The sequence below is a fragment of the Oryza sativa genome, chromosome 3 (assembly GCF_034140825.1).
Source record: "Oryza sativa Japonica Group chromosome 3, ASM3414082v1".
Classification (NCBI taxonomy): domain Eukaryota; kingdom Viridiplantae; phylum Streptophyta; class Magnoliopsida; order Poales; family Poaceae; genus Oryza; species Oryza sativa.
Genome location: NC_089037.1, coordinates 1136353 through 1157125, shown reverse-complemented (window position 1 = coordinate 1157125; position 20773 = coordinate 1136353). Strand labels below are relative to the sequence as shown.

General features: G+C 41.5%; 1 protein-coding gene and 2 long non-coding RNA genes across 3 annotated transcripts; 1 reads left to right on the top strand and 2 right to left on the bottom strand.

The window, feature by feature from the left end:
* Positions 1–339: 339 nt before the first annotated feature.
* On the bottom strand, positions 340–6539 carry LOC112938342 (uncharacterized). Its single transcript, XR_003241534.2, has 3 exons — positions 6400–6539; positions 3055–3163; positions 340–462 (listed from the first exon to the last, which is right to left on the bottom strand). It is a non-coding gene; the product is annotated as an uncharacterized lncRNA (long non-coding RNA).
* A 1818-nt stretch (positions 6540–8357) lies between these two features.
* On the bottom strand, positions 8358–12315 carry LOC4331435 (uncharacterized). The gene is made up of 5 exons (XM_015774556.3): positions 12018–12315; positions 10534–11450; positions 9529–9691; positions 8611–9440; positions 8358–8546 (listed from the first exon to the last, which is right to left on the bottom strand). Exons 1-5 carry the CDS (start codon positions 12049–12051, stop codon positions 8538–8540), a joined length of 1953 nt encoding a protein of 650 aa, XP_015630042.1. The 5' UTR covers positions 12052–12315; the 3' UTR covers positions 8358–8537.
* A 1995-nt stretch (positions 12316–14310) lies between these two features.
* Positions 14311–17673, top strand: LOC9266310 (uncharacterized). The gene is made up of 2 exons (XR_010740465.1): positions 14311–14762; positions 16940–17673. It is a non-coding gene; the product is annotated as an uncharacterized lncRNA (long non-coding RNA).
* The last annotated feature ends 3100 nt before the right edge of the window (positions 17674–20773 follow it).

The window sequence follows — 20773 nt, the reverse complement described above, 5'->3', positions numbered from 1 at the left end:
GTAAATATTCCAACTATTTGAAATCCATCCGAATATAAACATTCAGTACCACTTAATCCATCGATCATCTTTGGTTCAAATTTCCTCCTATCCTAATAAAAAATGTCCCTACAAGCATTTTTTAAGAAGAAATTGTGGACGTGTTAGGGATTGAACACAGGACCTCAGGTTGAAACCACACACCCCTTGCTACTGCACTATCAAGTGCATCTGCTCTATCCTACTCCCAACTATAATTCCCCCCCCCCCCCACCATCCCTCGTTTATTGAGAGGCATCAAAGTTTCTTTTACTCAATCTTAATTTTATCTATGCTAGATAAACTAAAAATTAATGTGTGTATTTGTGGACGGAGGGAGTATAGTTACCTCTACTTTGAATTTGCTCTTAAGCCCGGCATCCCAGTGCAGGGTTAAATGCATCTTCCACAATTTATATCCGTTTCTCTTAGCGATCTGTCGACCTGCAATCACATGCCATGCATATATGGTGTGCATTAACATTAATTGGAGCTCAAAAGGTTATATAGCAAGAGAACTGAATTACCAAGAGTAATTGCACTGCGGCTTACAGCTAGCAAAAGAACTGCATTTATTCAGTACGCTTGTAGTGAAGTCAAAGTAAAATGTAATCTAGGATGAAATATATTAATCATTTTGCTGAAAAGTGATAGTACTACTCCAATGCATTAGGGCATCTGGAAAAATCAGTATGAAATGATTGGGACACATGGTGGCTGATCAATTTGGTCAACTTTTAAAAATACAGAAAACCGATGGCAGAGTTGATTAGAAATGCTCAATTAAACCATCTAAACCAAGTGTTAGTTTTGGGTGAAGTTAAATGTCTCTTGCGACGATGGCGCGAAGTTTCAGTTTCAGAGAACTAGGGGACTCGTCAGAGCACTTGCCCTAAGAGCTAAGATCAACAAAACCATAAACAACTAAAATAACTGTTCTAAACGTCCTACGTCCATAAGCTTGTAAAAACTGGAGCATTAATTAACTAATTGGAGAGAACACAAAAATTAGAGTAAAATTTGTTAAATTGTTTATCTGATGATCGATTGCAATTGGGCTGGTAGCTAGTTGTATTTGCATGCGCGCTTCTGATAATGACGCGCTAGATCTGTAAAGATCGACTGGATGACTTAATAGTCGCTGGTCAGACTACAGTTAACGCACTGATCGATATATACAATCTTGGTGACACATGGATTCTGAATGATTTGGATAGATCAGATTCAGAGGCAATCCTGGATATATCTCAGGATGGTTCGCCATGGAGACTAGGGAAGATAAAGCAACTGTACATCTGCACGCATGCGTATTGTCCGTGTCACCAACATCAACATCTACTGATTTGTAACTGGCAGCTTATATAGATTTATATGCAGCAAAATGTACAATAACTGGGTAGATCAATCAGCAACTTGGCACAAAGCGCATGCATACTTTAGTTTGACCAGCTTGATCGTCAGAACACAAGTCTACGATGTGACCATATATGGGGTGAAGTCAGCGCGGGGCAATTCCTTTCGCAAATACGCGTCAATTTGACGAAATCCACAAGTCCATGTACATACATTTCGTTTCATTCTTACTACGCTGTGTACATGTCAATTGTCAAGGTTAGCATAGCTGTTGTACTACCGCAGTTTCCTACATGTCCTTTGTCCTCTCCTTCAATTTTCTACTACAAACACTGTTCCTAATTTATGGCTTTACTGCGGTACACCACAATATTATTTGTTGGAAGTTTGGAAGAGTTCAGCACACAGGACACATATATACTATGGCCACCTAGCCGTCATTATTGCAAATTTGCAAGTAACATGAATGCATAGTTGTACCAAATTAAGTACATAATATATGGTACAGGTATACAGTGTATAGTACTATAGATACCATGATGGTACACATATGCAAATGTTGATGTGCATACACCCTAGCTAGGCATGAAAATGAAGTACTTCTGAAAACACTGAACATATGCTAAGGTAGCTAGATTAGGCCCCCAGCACCCCTGCAAGGCTGCAATCATAATGCTTAAGACACAAGCATGCATGTGGTAAAATGAGGGAGGAGATCAGAGAAGGGGGAAGAGGAAGCTAAAAAAGCTGGACAGGGATGTGGATAGGTCTGTTGCATAGAATTGTTTGCACGTTGTATAGCAAAGCTAGCAATGCAAGCAGCAAGGGAAGTTGCAGGTGAATATTAATGAAAGTAAGCAGCCTTTTTCTAGCTAGTCTTAAGAGAAGCTGCATGCTTCTGCTGCCCACTGCATAGAGAAAGTCCTCATTTGTGCTTTAGGCCTTCATCAGAAGGAGGAGATGAGATAAGAGAAGAGAAGAGATAATTCAGACTAGAACAGAAATGCAGAGAGAGCTAGCTAGGTGCAGCCAAATTAAATAGACACCCTTCACTCTTTCCATTACACTGCAGGCCCAATAGGAGCACTTTGATAGGCATCAGCATGCAGGAGCAGGACCTCTGCTCCCCTTTGCCTTTTCATGGCGCCCCATCTTATATGCAAATGTCAATGTGTCATTGTGTCTGTATGCCTAGGTACAGCTAAATATAAAAGTAGCTTAATTCAGCTTGATAGCTATGCATACCAGAAGAAGTCAAGAAACCATGCACATATTGCTCAAGCATTAGCAAGTAAATCATGGCAGTACATTGACGTGTGCATGAGAGGGAAAATGACTTCAATTGATGGATGTATATATCGACAGGCTAACTACTACAGGTATCGCATTAGCAGAAATGCAGAAGAGTTTTCCTTTTTTTTTTGTCAGTAATAGCTCCATTGGTTGTCCTAATAAGCCAAAACAGAAGCTAGAATTTAAATTTTTAAAGTTAATTGTAAAGTTGATTTTAAGATATTTTCAACATAATTTCTTTTTTATATTGGTTTTTAGGTCGCCACGAATTTTTATTGTATAATAAATATTTTTTGACTTATTAAGAAATATGGGAAACGACGAGGATCTAATAAAACACTCACAGCAAGATATTAAATAACTGATGTTATATGCGGGGGAAGCAAGTACCTTTTGAGCCGATCAATTGAAGCATCACATCACTTGCACGTCAGGGCCACTTCATGAAACCGTGTATGGTTTTTCCGGGTGTTGCTTAACTCCATTTTCTGTTCATATCCTGCACACATGAATGCCCTGATTGAGCGAACAGTGTTGTGCCTTTTGCACAGGGCAACAAGATCGAGAGGTCCCATGTATGCTTGCAAGGATGTGTACTACTACACCATATTTCAGGCCCATTAAGGGTGTGTTTGAGGAGAAGGGGATTGGAGAGATTGGGAAGATACGCAAAACGAGGTGGGCCATTAGCATATAATTAATTGAGTATTAACTATTTTAAATTGCAAAAATGGATTAATATGATTTTTTAAAGCAACTTTCCTATAGAAATTTTTTGCAAAAAAACGCACCGTTTAGTAGTTTGGGAAGCGTGCGCGCGAAAAACGAGGAGCTTTCTCACCCAATGTCACTGGAACGAACACAGCCTAAGCTTACTATATACCCTTAGCTAGCTAGCTAGCTAGGGTCCTTCATATATACGTGCTCTCTACTTTAGCAGAGCAAAAATTTGAAGAAGAATCTAAGGTGAATAATCAAGCATCATTAAGTGAGCATGGCATCTAATACCACCCTCTCGGCTAGCTCTAGCTGTATACATATATAGAGTAGCTACTCTAGTCTTTATGTAGGAGCTAGGTTTATAGTACAGGGATGGATCGATCTCTCCCTCTCATCTGGCCCCTGAGGGCGCGGGATGGAGGTCGGCGCGGGGTCCCGGCCGGTGATGGATGCTTGCCGTCGCGTGCGATGGGCTCTCTGTCGCCGTGGCATATGGCATTTAGCTAGTAAAGGAGCCACAGGCCGGTGAGGGGACCGGCGCCTTTGAGAATGTGACTGGTGAAGGCTGGGCCGGGGAGAGCTAACTAGCAAGTGAAGAGAAGGCAGAATCAAGCAAGGCCAAATGAATGATCGATCCTGCATAAGTATTACGTTGTGCCAAGATGGACTTGACAGTGCAGTGACAAGGGATATGTGTTTTTAACCCAAGATCCCATGTTCAATCCTCCAATATGCTTATAATTTCTTTTAAAAAATGTTTGAAGGAACATATCTTCCTCCAAATCTTTTTTTTTCTTTTTTATTAAGGTGTGCCTAATATACTGACTGACCTGCCATGCTTAGGCTCCCCCCCCCCCCTCTCTCTCTCTCGCATAATGGAGGGATCTTTGGGCCAATGACATTCCGGGTGAGGTTTGGCGCAAGAGGAGCAGCATATTTCTGGTGTTTTATAGGGCATATGCACATGCCATGGACCACCAATTATACAGCATTGAGGGCGTGGCCCTTTCAACATCATCAGAACCTTTGTGATTGATTGGGGTCTAGTACTATCAAAACCTAGCTATTACACTAGATTTGTAGTACTACCTTCTAAGTGTTACTCCCTCCGTCCCATAATATAAGAGATTTTGAGTTTTTTCTTGCACAGTTTGACTACTCGTCTTATTCAAAAAATTTTGGAATTATTATTTACTTTTTTGTGACTTACTTTATTATCCAAAGTACTTTACGCACAACTTTTCGTTTTTTATATTTGCATAAATTTTTTGAATAAGACGAGTGGTCAAACACTACAAGCAAAAACTCAAAATCCCTTATATTATGAGACGGAGGGAGTATTGTTTTAGACTCTCTTTACTCTTCAGAAATTTTAGATATTAACCCATTTTTTCTCTTATGTGATTTTTATCTGAATGCTATCACACTCATCAATAAATGAGGTATCTTGACACTTTCTTAATTCCTATGCCCAAATCTAAAACAATTTATATTTGGATTTGGAAACAAAAGGGAACTAGAAGTGTTTATGTTTAAATACTTCTATTAAAAAGATAGCAAGAATCTTCCCAGTTTGCAAGAGAAGTTGGGCACCCACACACTAGCAGAACAATTTGAACACGGATGCGTATCCCCAGACACTATCCATGGTTAAACACCCTAGAGGCAGATGGTATCATATATATGCGTGCAGTATGAACTATGATTCATAGTGAAGGGTCAAGTGTTGTCAATATATACTGTTTGAGATATTTAACCATTTGCCACATTTAGATGTGACAATTAACTTTTTGCCATTAGACCCACATGTCATAGACATATGTGGACCCACATGTCATTGAGATAGGGGTGGTAAATAGTTATTTGCCAAATCTAACAGTGGCAAATAGTTAAAAGCCCCTGTACTGTTTAGATTACTCCAAATTAATATTAGCTGAAAAGAGATCACATATATGTACCCTATATATGTGTTTTATATAAAGTGTGCGCGCACGCATGGGCAGTGCATACGTGACTCAACTAGCTTACTTGCTAATTGACTACAGCCATACTTCAAATTTTTCTGGCTATAACTCCGCTTCTGATAAAATTTTTTGATGATACATCGATCATGAAATCAGCATTTTTTTTAATGATCATTTGTTTATATGTACGGATCAGTGATTTTATGCAGACTATGATGTAGGAGCAACTGGCCTAAACCTAGGCCACTAAACTACATACATTGTCAGAGCTTTTGTAATAAAAAACTGGATTTATATATATAAAGAAAGAACTGTATGTACTTGATGGGCCTTGCAATTTTTTTTTTAAAAAAAAGCTAGGGTTGGAGGAGAAAGCTGCAGCCTGTAGATAATCCTAATGGGGAACCTGTATATGTTTGATAACCAAATCCTTTTTGGGATGATAATCTTTGGGCTGATTCAGGGGCTCCAAGTTGGGTTTTGCTTGTGCCAGGCCTGCAACCGTCCACTTTGGGCAGCTGGAGTGCTGGACCATGGGCCTGCCAAACTATTGTTTCGGTCGCTTCTACAACTACGACACTGCACCCTGTCACCTCCTGCCCATCCCGAACGACGCCACGTCACCCTCTATGCACACAAGAATCCGTCGTACGAATTGTGTTACTACCTTCGTCGCAGAATAAGAGGAAAGTAAGGATAAAATGATAAATAATTGTATTGGGATTTAATAGTCTTTTTTTTATTGATATATGTGTAGGATGAGTGAAAAATAAACTTATTTTCGGACAGAAGGAGTCCTAAGCAACTGCAGGCAAGTATGGATCCTAGAGAAGTGCTCTCCAAGGGATAAAGTGGAACAAATGATTTGAAATAGTGGGCATTGCTACCGGGTTGTTCAGATAGCAACAGCCAAATATGCAGCTGATGCCTTGAATCCCCTATCAAATTGCATATTGACTGTCCTATATCTGCAAACTATCCACCACAATATTCCCCGCATCCAAGCGATACAAAATATCTTGAGTTAAGGATAGAAAAGGAATACACATACCTCCATATCTTGCTATATTAGTGGGCACGTTGAGTTGAGGGAGATGGCTTCAAATGGCACACCTTATCAAGCTGATCGAAACTACAGTCGACATCATTGGACCCACGTATCTGCGGCAGATCAAATACCAGCCACACCCACAGCCACAGTTCCACCTCTGACCTCTCCCTTTCACTATGCAAGTTTTCTCCACTTGATCAGAATTGTGTCACGGCAGGGGAGCAAATCTGACATTGCTGTTGCTCCTGCTGTATGTAGCCCCTGCAACTGGGTCATGTTAAAAGGGGGAAAAAAGGAAATGGCAATGAGGGATCAGTCCTGTCCTAAACAGATACTCCCTCCGTCCTACAATGTAGCAACCTAGGATAGAATGAGACCCATCCTAGGACTACGAATCTGGACATGAGACATCCAGATTCGTAGTCCGACCCATCCTAGATTGCTACATTATGGAACGGAGGGAGTAGAGATCAGCTGTCACAACCATCGGCTTACTCCAACTCAATTGCATCGGTTTGCTTCTGCTTCCACAGGAAATGAAAAAAGACAACATCCATGTAAAAGTCGTACTCTCCTTTTTTTCCCCTGGTACACATTGTATGCAACATCTCCCCTCTTTTCTTGCATGAATTGCTTCTTCCTGCCAATTGGAGTGGTAAACAGTAAACAGACTGTTACAATGCAGCTTGAAAAATTCAGAAGGCATCCTGGACGATGAGGTTGAAAAATTCAGGAGGTCTTCCCAGCATACAAATCGACTAAAAATCTGTGTTCTAGCCCATGTTGAGCTGATAGGCTCACACCAACCAGATCCTTGGCTGGTGGCCGGTGCTATTAGCTCCATTAAAGATTTCCTCTAGCTACATTGCAAACAGTACAGATGTCCTGGACCCCTGGCTTGGATATTAGAGAAGAGGTTGAATACTAAATGATGTGGAACTCTACTATACGTCAATCTCTACCAGATTGCCGCTGAATTGTATTGTACCTCCAGCCTCTAAAAAGAGGAGAGATAGAGAGAGAATAAACCATACCTCCAGCCTCCAGGTTGTGTCCTTAATCTCTCTGATCCTGAATCCTGGTGAGGTTACAGTTCTTAACTTGCTTAATTAATAGCACATGCATTGGATCCGAGATCTGTGTAAGCCAATCTATTCCGTACCAGCAGATCTGTCAACAAGAATGTAGTTGCACAGCTGGCCCTAGTCGGACAATTCTGAAAAATATGAAGAATGCAGCGTTCCTCTTGGCTTCTGTTGCTATCTGATTATGCTTGCCCCTGCAAATATTAGCTAGGCGCAGAAGAAAAGAAAAGTTGGTTGTAGATGTACTCCCTCCATTTCATAATGTAAGACTTTCTAGCATTGTCTACATTCATAAAGATATTAATGAATCTAAGCACACATATATGTGTAGATTCATTAACGTCTATATGAATGTGGATAATGCTAGAAAGTCTTGCATTGCGAAATAGATGAAGTAATAACTAGTATAAATGAAGACCCATTTGTAACGGTCGGTTGATTCGTTATCCATCGTATCCTAAAAGTAAAAGAGAAGAAAATATGCATAGGAGTAGGTTGGTAAATCAGGGCATCACTCCCATACCTGACATCAAAGAACAAAAAGGTTCAAAATCCTCGCAGCCAGCTAGAAAAGGGGCATTAGGGTGTCACAAGTGAAAGAAAAACTACTTCCTCCGTTTTTTTAATATATGACGTCGTTGACTTTTTGAGATACGTTTGATCATTCGTCTTATTCAAAAACTTTATGTAATTATTATTTATTTTATTGTGACTTGATTTATCATCAAATGTTCTTTAAGCATAACATAAATATTTTTATATTTGTACAAAAAAATTAATTTTGAATAAGACGAATAGTCAAACGTTGGTCAAAAAGTTAACGGTGTCATATATTAAAAAACGGAGGTAGTATATAACAGTACACAAATCATGGAACTACTAAAAAGCTCAAAAGAGATTAAATATGAAACTACTAAAAAGTACATGTGCAATTGTTTCAATCATAAGAATCAATAGGGCACACATCACATTTACACAGAAGCTCATAAGTAGCACGAGTTGTTGAAGTTCAGTTCAAGTGACCAACCCCGACGGTTGATCCAGCAAATTATGTCACCATTCCTGCATACATAGACATATTTAAGATTTGGAACATATATACAGTATGAACTTAAGCTGTAGTTACCTTTCCACTTCCAAGGACTTTATGGATGAAGAGAAGTCTTCCTGGTTCAACCCGTAATGGATAATGTTCTGTTTGATAATAATCTGAGTCTGATGACCCATCGTCTGAATGATCTTCTGGTATCCCCTCCGGAATTTTCAAGGATTGGAAAAACCTTAAAGCATCATCTTCGAGCTGCTTCGTATTACTTGCTGCTTGGCATTGATTAGTGGTGTCATCTAATGATCTTATATTACCCTTATCGCACACGAAATCTTTGTGCCTAGCCATAACAGTAACATCAGTTTGCTTTTTAATACTAGATAGAAACTTGTCAAAGTCCACATCCGATGAGCTTGAAGAGCCCGATAAACGTTTAACAAACGAATAGAAAGGTGCAGCAGTATCAACATCAGTTTTACTTGATTCCACCCGCTCTTTGATAGGTTCTACCACTACAGAGTTCATGCTATCATCACCAGACTTCAAAGTATCCATACTAACTGCAGCAGTATTATCAAAACCATTTGTTTTTTTGTTATTACTTGTTTCCTGCTGCTCCTCATCACTTCCCTCGCCAAAGGAACATATACTATCACCACGGGATCTCAAAACTCTCAATTGAGTAAAGACACCAGCCTCAACTTCATTTGCAATGCTTCTATTTACTTTAGGAGATTGTCCATCGCCAGTATTACCTTCCTCAGGTAGCAAGGTTGCACTACAGATAGTGTTTTCTTTCACATGGTTTTGTTGTTTGCTAGGATCATCAAGCACTTCATCACATAACAAGCTCTTGGATTTGGACAAGCTAGAATCTTGGACATCTAATGGAATAGTAGGAGGTGCACCTTCAAGATTATTTAACTTCCAAAGTAAGGAGATGCTAAAAATTGTTGATATAAATCAAGCCTTAATAGACATGCAAAATATACTGACCTGATTGTTGACTGTGATATTTCAGTGCAAGTTCCATACGGGCAAGTTGAAGTTCATACTTGAGTTTACACATGGAAGCTTCTGCTTCGATCCACAGATTCTTATATGCCAGCACATGTGCATCTTTATCATTGCCAGACTTATTTTCCTCTATAGATAGATTCTGCAAACAAGGGAGTAAAGCACATCTCTGAGAAGAAAATCACTATTGTCCACACTAAGCAGATCGCAACAATATTTTGAAGTCAATCCAGGATATAATATAAATCAATATCTGTAAAATAGATGTTTTGAAATCTGTGATAATATCTGACAGAACAGGTTCAACAAACTTTTGAGCCTGGCAAGTATTTCCATCACAATTTATCTTTTCCAGTTTTGATTGAAGGTAGTTGATATTGGCATGATCATCGTTTAATAGACCCTTGCATGAGACATAGCATAAGCTTAAATGACACAAGAAATAATTTGATTTTCATTGTTGAGTAGAGATACCACCAAACTTTTGTTTAGCAGATTAGCATTTTCAGTGAGCATAATTCCAAAAGTCCTTTGGCAGAGTTATTATTAGAAATGGAAGTCAACACAGTGTGCTAGGCATTAAATTTCTTCAGATAATACAGGGATCATGTTAAGCTTAAAATGGAATATCAGTCATTGTGAATGACCTATCATTTATCCACCATGACAACGCAATATAAGTGTAGCTATTTTTAGCACCTTCAGAAGAAAATTGAAGTGAGGATAAAACCATCACAATTTCAAAAACCATGTACAAGTTAAAAGCTATAAACGAAAAACGTTCAACACAGATGTGATATGAAGCATAGCTGTTAAATACAAGTTCCAAAACTTCTATTGATTTTAAGTTAAGCAATCAGTACTCATGAAAAATATAATTATAATCAGTATGGGTGAGGTAATGTTCAAAAGTTAAATAAAATATATGTTTTTTTCTCAAAACATGAAAAAAATGAAATGTGTAAGAAAGAGTCTGCATCACACCTTGCTTCTTTTTGGACTCAGAGAACTGAGATTTTGTATGGCAGATTGAATAAGTTCTTGATAAGATTCGTCCAACTCATAATCACCATTGCAACTAGATATAAGCGCTACTGACAAATTGTACATTGACTTGATTAACTCTGCATGATAGTTACATCTGTAGGTGATGTTCTCACAAAATGCATTCAGGTCCTCCTGAACAAGTGAGTGATGATGAGATAAAGGTTCCTGAACTCTGCTCATAGGCACTTCAGAACACAGAATTTCCTGTGAAAACCTTCCAGTTATAGAATTCTCACCAACATTACAAGTCTCGCCAGAACTATTAGCTAAATAGTTTCCCACTATTCCCGTATCGTTAGTACATCTGTTCCAGTCGCTGCAATGTCTATACGCAGTCTGAAAGCCAGCATGATCTTTCTGCTCATCCTGCACGCTATCAAAATGACCAATATTAAACCTACATGGGTTTGCATATTGCAGGAATCGACCCTTCAAAACAGGATCACTTGGTGACGGATCTATTCTTTTCATGCCACATACTACAGGTGAGGCAGCAACAGATGGCATGGATAGGCCATAATTCAAAGATGTTGAGCAGGACGTAAGATGTGATAGGTGGCTATCATAAGAATAACGGCCATCAGATTGATGTATGGGAACAGGTTCTTTGTCGAAGCAATCAATAATGCTGGGAAACAAAGAAGGCTTATGGAGAACTGATGATCCAATCTCACTGGATGCAGCTGCTGAAGTTCTTTGGTGAATTACTGGAATTTTCTCTTCCAGCCAGCTTGATCTTCCTGTTGTTGAGGGAATCCAGGGATGCAGCTGCTTGATGGAACTAAATTGATCCTCCGGGTATACATTGTGTAGTGCACTATCGCTAAACAGAAATCCATCGGTATTTGCAGTACCTGCAAATTAATTTGGTTTGTCAGTTGTATACAATGAAATTTTTGTCAAAGCCTTGGTGACAATTTCTTGATGTTTATATTTACACACGAAGATAGCAACAAGAGAAATAGTAGTCCTCTTGCCACCGTCAAATCATCTGTGACGCTGAAACCACCAAGCATCAGTAACAACAAGTGAACAATCAGATGTCTCTATATGTACAACTTTAATGCCACATACGGTGAGACTCCATGCACTAAACAAAATCTTTATCTAAGATGATCACATACTTTTAGAAGTAAAAAAAATCTTAATGTAGTATTTTTAGAAGTAAATCGCATAGTTAACTACCCACCAGTAATTACGATTGTCCTCGACCGCACACAAAATTCCAGTTAGTATGACTGCACACCCTAAATCTACCTCTTATAAATCAAATACACAGCGTAACGCGTAAATTAAACCAGTGTAAGATGCATTCATGAACTGTCACCACTCACCACTACCACAACACCCAGAAACCAAATTAATCACGCAGCACGTACAGATACAGGCCCTAATCACGGGAGGAGCGCAAGCTAGCTCACCTGCATACCCCGTCTCCGCGATAACGGGGTGCATGGAGCTCGCCGGAGGTTGCGCCGAAGACGAGTAGTACGATGGGGCGGTGGGGAAGTCGGGCCACGGGCTAGGGGGTCTAGGGCTGTGGGATTGGGGTAATGTTCAGCGAGGCGGTGACGATCGACGGCGAAAAGAAGCGCGGCGGAGGGCCAGGACATGGCCGCGTGCGGCGGCGCCGGTGCCGGCTGGGGGAGCCCGCGATCGCCGGAGGAGTAGGGCATCATCTCGCCGCCCCGCCGCGCCGCTGGGTGGAAATGTGGAATCGCGTCGCCGAAGCGTGCTTCCGATTTCAATTGGGTCGGACGCCCAACGCCGCGTGGGCCACTCCATAATGGGCCTCATGGACCGTGGTCGGTAGGCTCGGCCCAGGAAGAAATGAGGATGGAATAAGTTCATCCGAGGTCCCTTAACTTATCGACGAATCCGATTTTCGTCCTTCAACCGGAAAACCAGATACAACGGGTCCCTCAACTATTAAAACCGGTGCAGACTAGGTTCCTTAGCGGTTTAGATAGCGGTTTTGGCTGACGTGGCGCCTACGTGGCTAATTTGACTAGGTCTTCATCTGACGTGGCATTGACGTGGTGCTTACGTGGCAATTCGATTTGGAAAAATAATAATATATGTGGGACCCACATGTCCGTTTCATACACCAAATAATAAAAAATGGTGGGGCCCACGTGGACCCCACATGTCATCCTCAATCCCCTACGGCTGCTGCTGCTCTTCTTCCTCTGTTCTTCGCGACGCGGCTCCTGACAGAGCGGGGTGGGGGGAGCGGCGTGAATGCTGTCGCGGCGACGCTGTGGCGGCGGACTTGCGGGAGGACGCCTCCTAGCTAGCAGCGGAGGTGGAGGCGAACATCGCCTTTCCCTTCTATGGGAATCCGATGATGGAGTCCGAGACCAACGCCAACGCGGTGCGGCGCCCACAAAAGCGGAGAGAGGCGGGAGCTCTGGAGACTAGGGTCGTACGGAGGGGCACGGAGCAGGGTGCGCGTGGACGAGTGTAACATACTGAAAATTAGCTATTTTCTAATTATGCATCATGCCGGTTTTTATGTTCTTATTAACCTTCTAAACCTAGGAAAATATAATTAGAGAGAGACCTCCAAAAATTAACTTGCATAAAATCCCTCTCTGGTATTTAATTTCTTTTATGTCTTTCCTTTAAAAATATATTTGGTTAAATTAAGGTGTTTCTCGACTTGGTTTTAATTTAAAACCTTATTTTGACAAAATTCCTTTTATTCAAATTTAGTTTGGAAACCCCTTTTCATTTGTATGAATTATGGTCCAAGAAAACCCTCCAAACCTACACTGTGCAATTCCAACTTTAATTGGAATTAATTGTCGACCCATCCTTTGATTCTCGATCCAAATATTCAAATCCTTTCTTTTAATCTAGCCACCAATTTAATTCTTGTGGCTTGATTTTCTTCTCGGCACAAGAAATATTATTATTGCAAATATTATGAATAATTGCTCTTGTGCTAAGAAAATAGATTATATCATTGTCATCCAAATTTCCTATTAGCCTCAAACAATTCTTTGAAACACATGCCATATATTTTGAGGCTAAAACCCTACTTATCCTTCTCCAATTATCTTCTTCCCACCTTCCTATTTACACATTCAATTTTATTCATATATCCCTTACCCTTTCATTTGAGTGCATCAAATAAATTCCATTATATGCTACCTCTAAAATATTGCACTCAAATAATTAGGAAATATCTCTTTGGAAATTATCTCCAAAATAAATTCATCTCAAAGGTTAGCCACTTAAATTTCTTCCAAATATTAATTTGGATTTTAACTCCATCCCTCAATTCCCTACACAAATTAGAAAGCCTTCCTATTCATTTGGGCCGAATTTTCTCTCTTCCTTCGGCCCAGACCGGCCCAAGTCGGCCCAGCCCCTCCCACTCAAGCCGACTCCCTGCTCCTCCTCCCGTGGGTGCTTCCAGGCGCCGCCACCGTGCGCCATTACTGCCGCCGTGCACGACTCAGCTACCGCCGCCGCCATCTTGCCGTCGAAGCGAAGGAACCGCCACCCGACGTCAGCTACACTTCATTCCGCCGACGTCAGCAACAGGGACGAACCGCCATCGTCGGCCAATCAGAGGACAGAGCCGGCGCCGTCATTCTTTTCTCCACGTCGCTGCAGCCGTGTCCTCATCGACCTTCTCCTCTGAACCGCCATCAGCCACCACCTCTCGCCGCCTATAAATATAAGGCGAGCCCTCCCCTTTTCTCCACACATCAACAGAGCCTCGAGCTCCCTTTCTCTCTCTCCATCCATGGCCGATCGTCGACGCCGTCGGTCGATCTCCCCATCCGTAGCTCCACCTCCCCTATCCTCGCGCCACCGGCTTCGCCTCCATCCGGCGAGTCCGTTTTTCCCCTTTCCCCTCTCCCTCCACCTCTAAGTCAAGCCACCACCGCCATCATCCATGCCGGCTCGAGGTGAGCCCTTGCCGCCGCCGTTCCGGCTATATATCTCTCCCTCTCGGCCAGCCACCGACCTCCCCGGGTGCGCGTCGCTCGGGAACACGCGTGGCCGCTGTCGTCGAGGCCGTTCATCCACCGGAGCATCGGCGCCCCTCCTCTCCCTTCTCTCTGTTTGCTCGGCTGGAAGAGAAGAAGAAGCAGAAGAAGGAAGGAGGAAGAAGAAAGAGAAAAGAAGAAGAAGAGACAAAGAACTGACAGGTGGGCCCCTGTACAGTACTATTTCATAATTTCCCTATTTAATTCAAATTCTATTCTTTAGAAGTCCATATCTCCTAAACCGTAGATCCGATTCCAGTGAAACTTGGACCTAAATTCATCTAAATTCAAAATCTACATTTTGATATCAAATTTTCTATTTTAAGATTTTATTTGAATTTATTCAAATACCGTTTGAATTTATATTTGACTTTTCAAATATTTTCCTTTATCCCAATTACCCTTTAGCCACTAAAAAGCTGTCGGTTGGAACTTTACGCCTTCCATGGAGACATTCGCGGTTTTCTATCCCCGACGTTGAACCGTTGGTTGTAAAGCCCGGCATAAACCAAACCCAAGGTCAAAGTGCTGCTCCTGGCACCCCACGCCTTGATGCGTATAGCGGTCGGAGCTTCACTATTCCATCGACCTCCATAGCACGCCGCACAGTTAGCTCTCGGACTCTGTGTGATCCTAGCCGCTCCGCTGCCACCCACGGTTGTCGAAGTAACACTTCCGCCCTACTAAACCTGCACCTACCTCCTATTCCCTCTAGCCGATATGATGTCTGCTGACACCGGCTAGAGAAGACACTAAATCTAGTCGTTATGTTGCCAACTCTAGCAACAACTAGCAAACAACCAAATCCTAGCCGATACCCTGCTAGTCAAATCCCAATTGTCATCCAAATTTCATACCCTCTACAATACCACTTATCCACCATACTCTCAGCCTCATACTTTTTGTCTATCAGAACCTATACATAAAATATAGAGCCTGGCCGATATATTGCCCTACTCCTCAATCGGCCTAAATATAACCAAACCCTAGGTATAATCTTACACAAACCTACCATCAGCCAATACCAGTCACATATCTGCTCAACCAATTCAATTATCCACTATACTCCCTATCCACCAACCAATCAAAGTCTGCACATAAAATATAGGTGATCTTAGCCGCTTAATTCCCTCTCCACCCCAGCTGCCAACTCTTTATAACCCACACATAAAATATCAGCCCAGTAATCCATATACCCTATAAAAGAGATAGGCTATACACTAAATCCTAACCCTCCCAACCGTTTATCTCTTTCTTGCTATTTTATGGCTTTTATTGAATTTGGTTCTTCCTCTTCTGTAGTAGAGTCTATTATATTTTGGATGGCAACCTGTGGTATTTCAAAGATCAGATAATCAGGTTGCCTATCTCGCATTTATTTGCGTTGGAGCAAGGCAAGTTATTATTCCTCTCCTTTGAGCATAATAATCCTATATTCTATATTTCCAGTATCTTGTGCATTAGCCATACATGATTCTAAATGCATAACCTGAATATATAGCAAACCAGATATATGCTAGATTTTGCTTAGCCATGCCTAGTTAGATTACATAAAATATAATAAACTTAGATTGGAATAGTACGGTAGAAATGGTTGATTTCCGGGTGGCTAGTACTGTTCCAACCGACATAAAATTGCCAAGTACATGTGAAGAACATACGAGTACGACCGCAATTCTCGTATGGGCATAGACCTAGCTGATTAAGTTATCTAGCAAAGGTGGTACCTCTATACAATGGTTCTATTTTAAGTCCTCGAGCAGGAGGCAAATTTACGCCGAGCAGGGCGATTGTGATATTTACCGAGGCACAGGTAAATATATGAGATTTATTGATGTCGACTTGTTTGTGAACCCTGATTGCGATGACATGGTGTCATACAATCAGTTCTCTCTAAAGACCTTGGGAACGCTAGAACTCCTCTCGCTGCTGATAACGTTACGTTCAGAGCGTATGGGGACTAGAGTTTATGGAACAGGTACCACTGATGTTAGTAACCGAAAAGCTTTGCCATGACAAGGCTAATGTGTTTGGCACGTCATGGATTGCGGGTAAAGCGTACATTTACTGCAGTAAAGTATAAATGAATCTATTCGAATAGCCGTGCTCACGGATTTGAGTATTGAGACTCATATGGTATTTGGTTAGAAACTTTATTCCAAACTTTATTAAATACTGTTGCATTTAAAACATTTTAGGCTTTCTTCCTCTATATTCTTTGCTTTCTGCAAGTAAACCTAGCTCTACTCAGATATTACCATTTCATGCATTCATTATTGAATATAATAGCTTGCTGAGTACGTTGTACTCACCCTTGCTTCAACCCTTTTTTTTTCCAGAGTCAATTTAATGTTCTTACCGAAGCCGGGAGTTCAATCATATAAGTTAGTGTCATTTCAATCTAATTCTCAAGTCTAGATTAGATAGATGGTTTAAGTCTATAGCAAAACATTAGAGTTGGCTCATTCTATAGCTTCTACTGTAATAGTTAGCCACAAATTTGTAAATACCCGTATATTTTGTAATAACATCTCCTCTGGAGCCTTGTTCAAATGTATGCAATGAAGATCTAGATTGTTGAACCTGTATCAATCTACTGATCCAGGGCTTGATACAGTCTAAACATGTCGGTTTCCGAATCATTAGTTTCGGGACCCGACAACGAGGGGGAGCGCCGCCTGGGGGGGAGCCTGCTGCGGGGTCGCCATGGCCGCCATGGGTGGAGGTGAGGAGGGAGACGAGTGGATTCTCCATGTCTCGATCGCCCTCTCCTGGCGCCGCGACCTTCCGCATGTCCCGCCCCAACGTCGACTACCTCTACACCAAGCTCACCGCCGCCATCGCCAAGGAGGACGCCGCCCTCCGAGCTGCCATCCCCGTCCGCCAGCACGTCGCCGTCTGTGTCCGATGCCTCGCCATGGGGGAGCCACTCAGTAACAGGACGCGGTGCTTCCCGGCAGGCCATGGAGCTCATGGAGGGTTAAGATGAAATTTACTGTGGGAGTTCGCTTGGATATATATTTTTTTAAAAAAATCATGAGCTGCAATTAGGAGTCCGATCGTCTCAAGTTAATATGCGAGTTTTTTTAAACAAATTTCTTATATGATTCCTTATGTATTACCAAAAGTGAACAAACCGACTCAAATACGGATATGTATTTCCAAAAGCAAACGAACTTAAAAACCGACTCATATACGGATGACGTACCAAAATACCGGCAAAAACATCTTCAATTGTTATAATAGTAGAGATTTGGGTCAAATTGCCACGTAAGCGCCACGCAAGTGCCACGTTGGACGAAGACCTAGTCAAACAATACACGTAGGCGCTACATCGGTCAAAACCGGGGTCAAATACTGCCGAGGGATCTCGATTGCACTGTTTTGAAAGTTGGAGCATGTGTTGTACCCAGTTTTCCGGACTAGGGACGAAAATCAGACTAAGCGACGAAAATCAGACGGAGTGACAAATTGAGGGACCTAGAGTGAACTTATTCCAATGAGAGTACTACGTACTTCAGTTGGACTGGGCCGAGAAATGCAGATGAAATTCAGGCCCAGTTACGCGTGGGGAGCATGAGCATGAGCATCATCTTCGGGCAGCTGCTGCTGATGTGTTGCTGTCGACGTCGCCGCTAACCGTGCTTTCAGCTCGTGATCCGATCAGATCAGATCAGTCGATCAATCTCATCGCCTCCGCCTGAACAAATTCCCGGGGTTTCCTGCTTTGCTTAGTAGCCAAGGAATAATCCGCCGAGCCGGGTATGTACGATCGAGACGACGACGGCATAAAGCGTGTACACGCCGCCAGCCTTGCCATGGTGATGGTGTCGTCAAAACATTAATATTCCCCCGGCCGGCGAGGCTGCCGGCTAGTGCGCCGGGAATCTCACGAGCCGCCGTGTAAATTCGTTGCTATCCGAATCCCCCCGGCATCACCACGCCGCGGGTACTGTCACCCTGCCCCCCCCCCCCCCCCCCCCCCCCCCCCCCCCGCGGCGCGCTTTCTCTCTTTCTTTCTCACCTGCACTACTGACTACTGCTGCTGCTACTCGAATTCGACCCATTCAGCTGCATTTGTGCTGCGCCCGCGGTATGGAGCAGCAGCTAGCTAGAGTGAGGAGAGTAGCTAGCACACTGGTCGCTAGCTGCTTCTGGATGATGGATAAGGGAATGGATGCCATTCTCAATTTCTCATAGCAGGAGAGAGAGAGAGACATATGGCGATGCAGATGAATGCATATGCGTGCATGGATGGAATTGGCTAGGGGGTGTTTTTGATTTTACTTAATTCGATCGCGACGCCTTTAGCTATGTTGCCAAATATTCGAGCAAGTTGAAATGGGTGGTAAGGTGAACTGGTCATGTGCCTCGCTTTCTATCTGGTATCGTCGAATATTGCAAGTGGATAGAAGATGGTAATTTACTGAACGTAACGGTAGTCGGCAGGTGGTTTTCTCAAGGTTTTTCAGGTAAGCAAACATTTGTGGAGTATATTTTAATATATGTGTTTTTTTTTAAAAAAAACATTGAAAGACTCCTGAATTTTGCATATCTGCATCTCATGTCCTACAGTAAAACAGTTCAGCAACAGGAGCAGGCTACTTATGCTTATTCCTTGAACTTTCACTGTACATAAAACGAAAAGGTGTTTCAAGAGTACAGCAACTTTCAACTTAATAGGAGTACAGCAACTTAAAAAGGACTGAAGTTTATCTACTAGACTACTATAGTCTTGTAAAGCAGAGAGTTGGCAGTTTGATATTTTTAAGATGTAGACTTGCAGAGGCAGTGAACTTCCATCTTGTTTTACTATCGACCCCTTCAATTGCAGATTGTAGTGTCTTGTGAGCTCAACTTCAGCAGTAAGCAAGTTTTTCTTGCTTTTGATATTCTCAGCTTTTAGGATACGTTACTTTGCACCTTTGAGGTGCAGTTCTCTTCCAGTGTTCTGCCCTGACACACAGTACTTGTGTTTGTTCAGAAAAGCACTGGCTTTTCCTCTAAATCTGACTTTGTGTTTAGATCTGATTCCAGCATGGCACTGCATTCCATTCGAAATAATAGTTTGCTTACCTTCAGATACAACTTAAAAATTACTTACTGGAAAAGAAAAGTATATTGAATGCCAAAATGAAATTTCCTAAAGATTTTTACAGTACTGCATCCACAGTGGAAGTTTTAACATACCTGTCGTGGAAACGATAAAGCAGAGAATATATTAGGAAAAAGACAGGAAAAATATTTCTTTCAGAAAAAAAGAAACAAGAAAAAAGGATTGGAAAACTTTTTCAACAAAGTAACTTTGTCTCTATCTTCTCTTGCAAAAAAATATCAAGAACGTTCTTTTTAAAAATATCCTACCAAATTGTTATTAACCACCTAAGAAGTACTTTATTCCATGGGGAAAAAAAGGTAACATCAATTTGGATTCTACCTAAAGTTTATCAGAATAATTATCCTTAACATAGACATATCTTCTCCATTACCACCTTTTTTTTTGTGAAATACACAGATTTTTATCTTCAAAATTCCCTTTTGTTCTTCTCCATCACCTGACTGTTCATGTTTTAGCAAATCCCAGTTTCACCATTGCAATTTCTTCCATTTTTCATATGACTAACACCAAGCTGAAATTTGTTCTCTCCTTTATTTTAATAAAGCTAAAGTTTAAATTAGGTGCCTACAAGAATAAGTACTTTCAAAGGCTGTATATATTATCTAAGTCCTTTCAACAACTTTGCCATGAAAGAACCATTCGTACATCCAAAAATAACCCAAATCCCATCATTTCAAGTTCACTCAGCGGACCATCCATCCAGCATCTCAAAGAAAAAAGAAAGGGACCATCCATCAGAACCAATTATACCCCATTACTTTCATTCAAAAATTATACCCCATTACTGATCAAGCTGAATACACTAACTCAAATGGAAGCCTGAGGGAGAGATGTACAATGATTATAGTGCGCAATAAGAAATTAGGAATCGATGGTTGGTACTTAAAGTTGACAAGGCATAAATCTTTCACCAAAAATTTAAAAGATAATCGGATGGCTCTGCTCAGTGTAATCTGAATAAGATATCAAGCTGAAGAAACATGAAATGGGAGACATGGGACAGGCCCCTGATTAAATCAAACCAAGACAGGAAAACACTGGTCAAAAGAGCAGC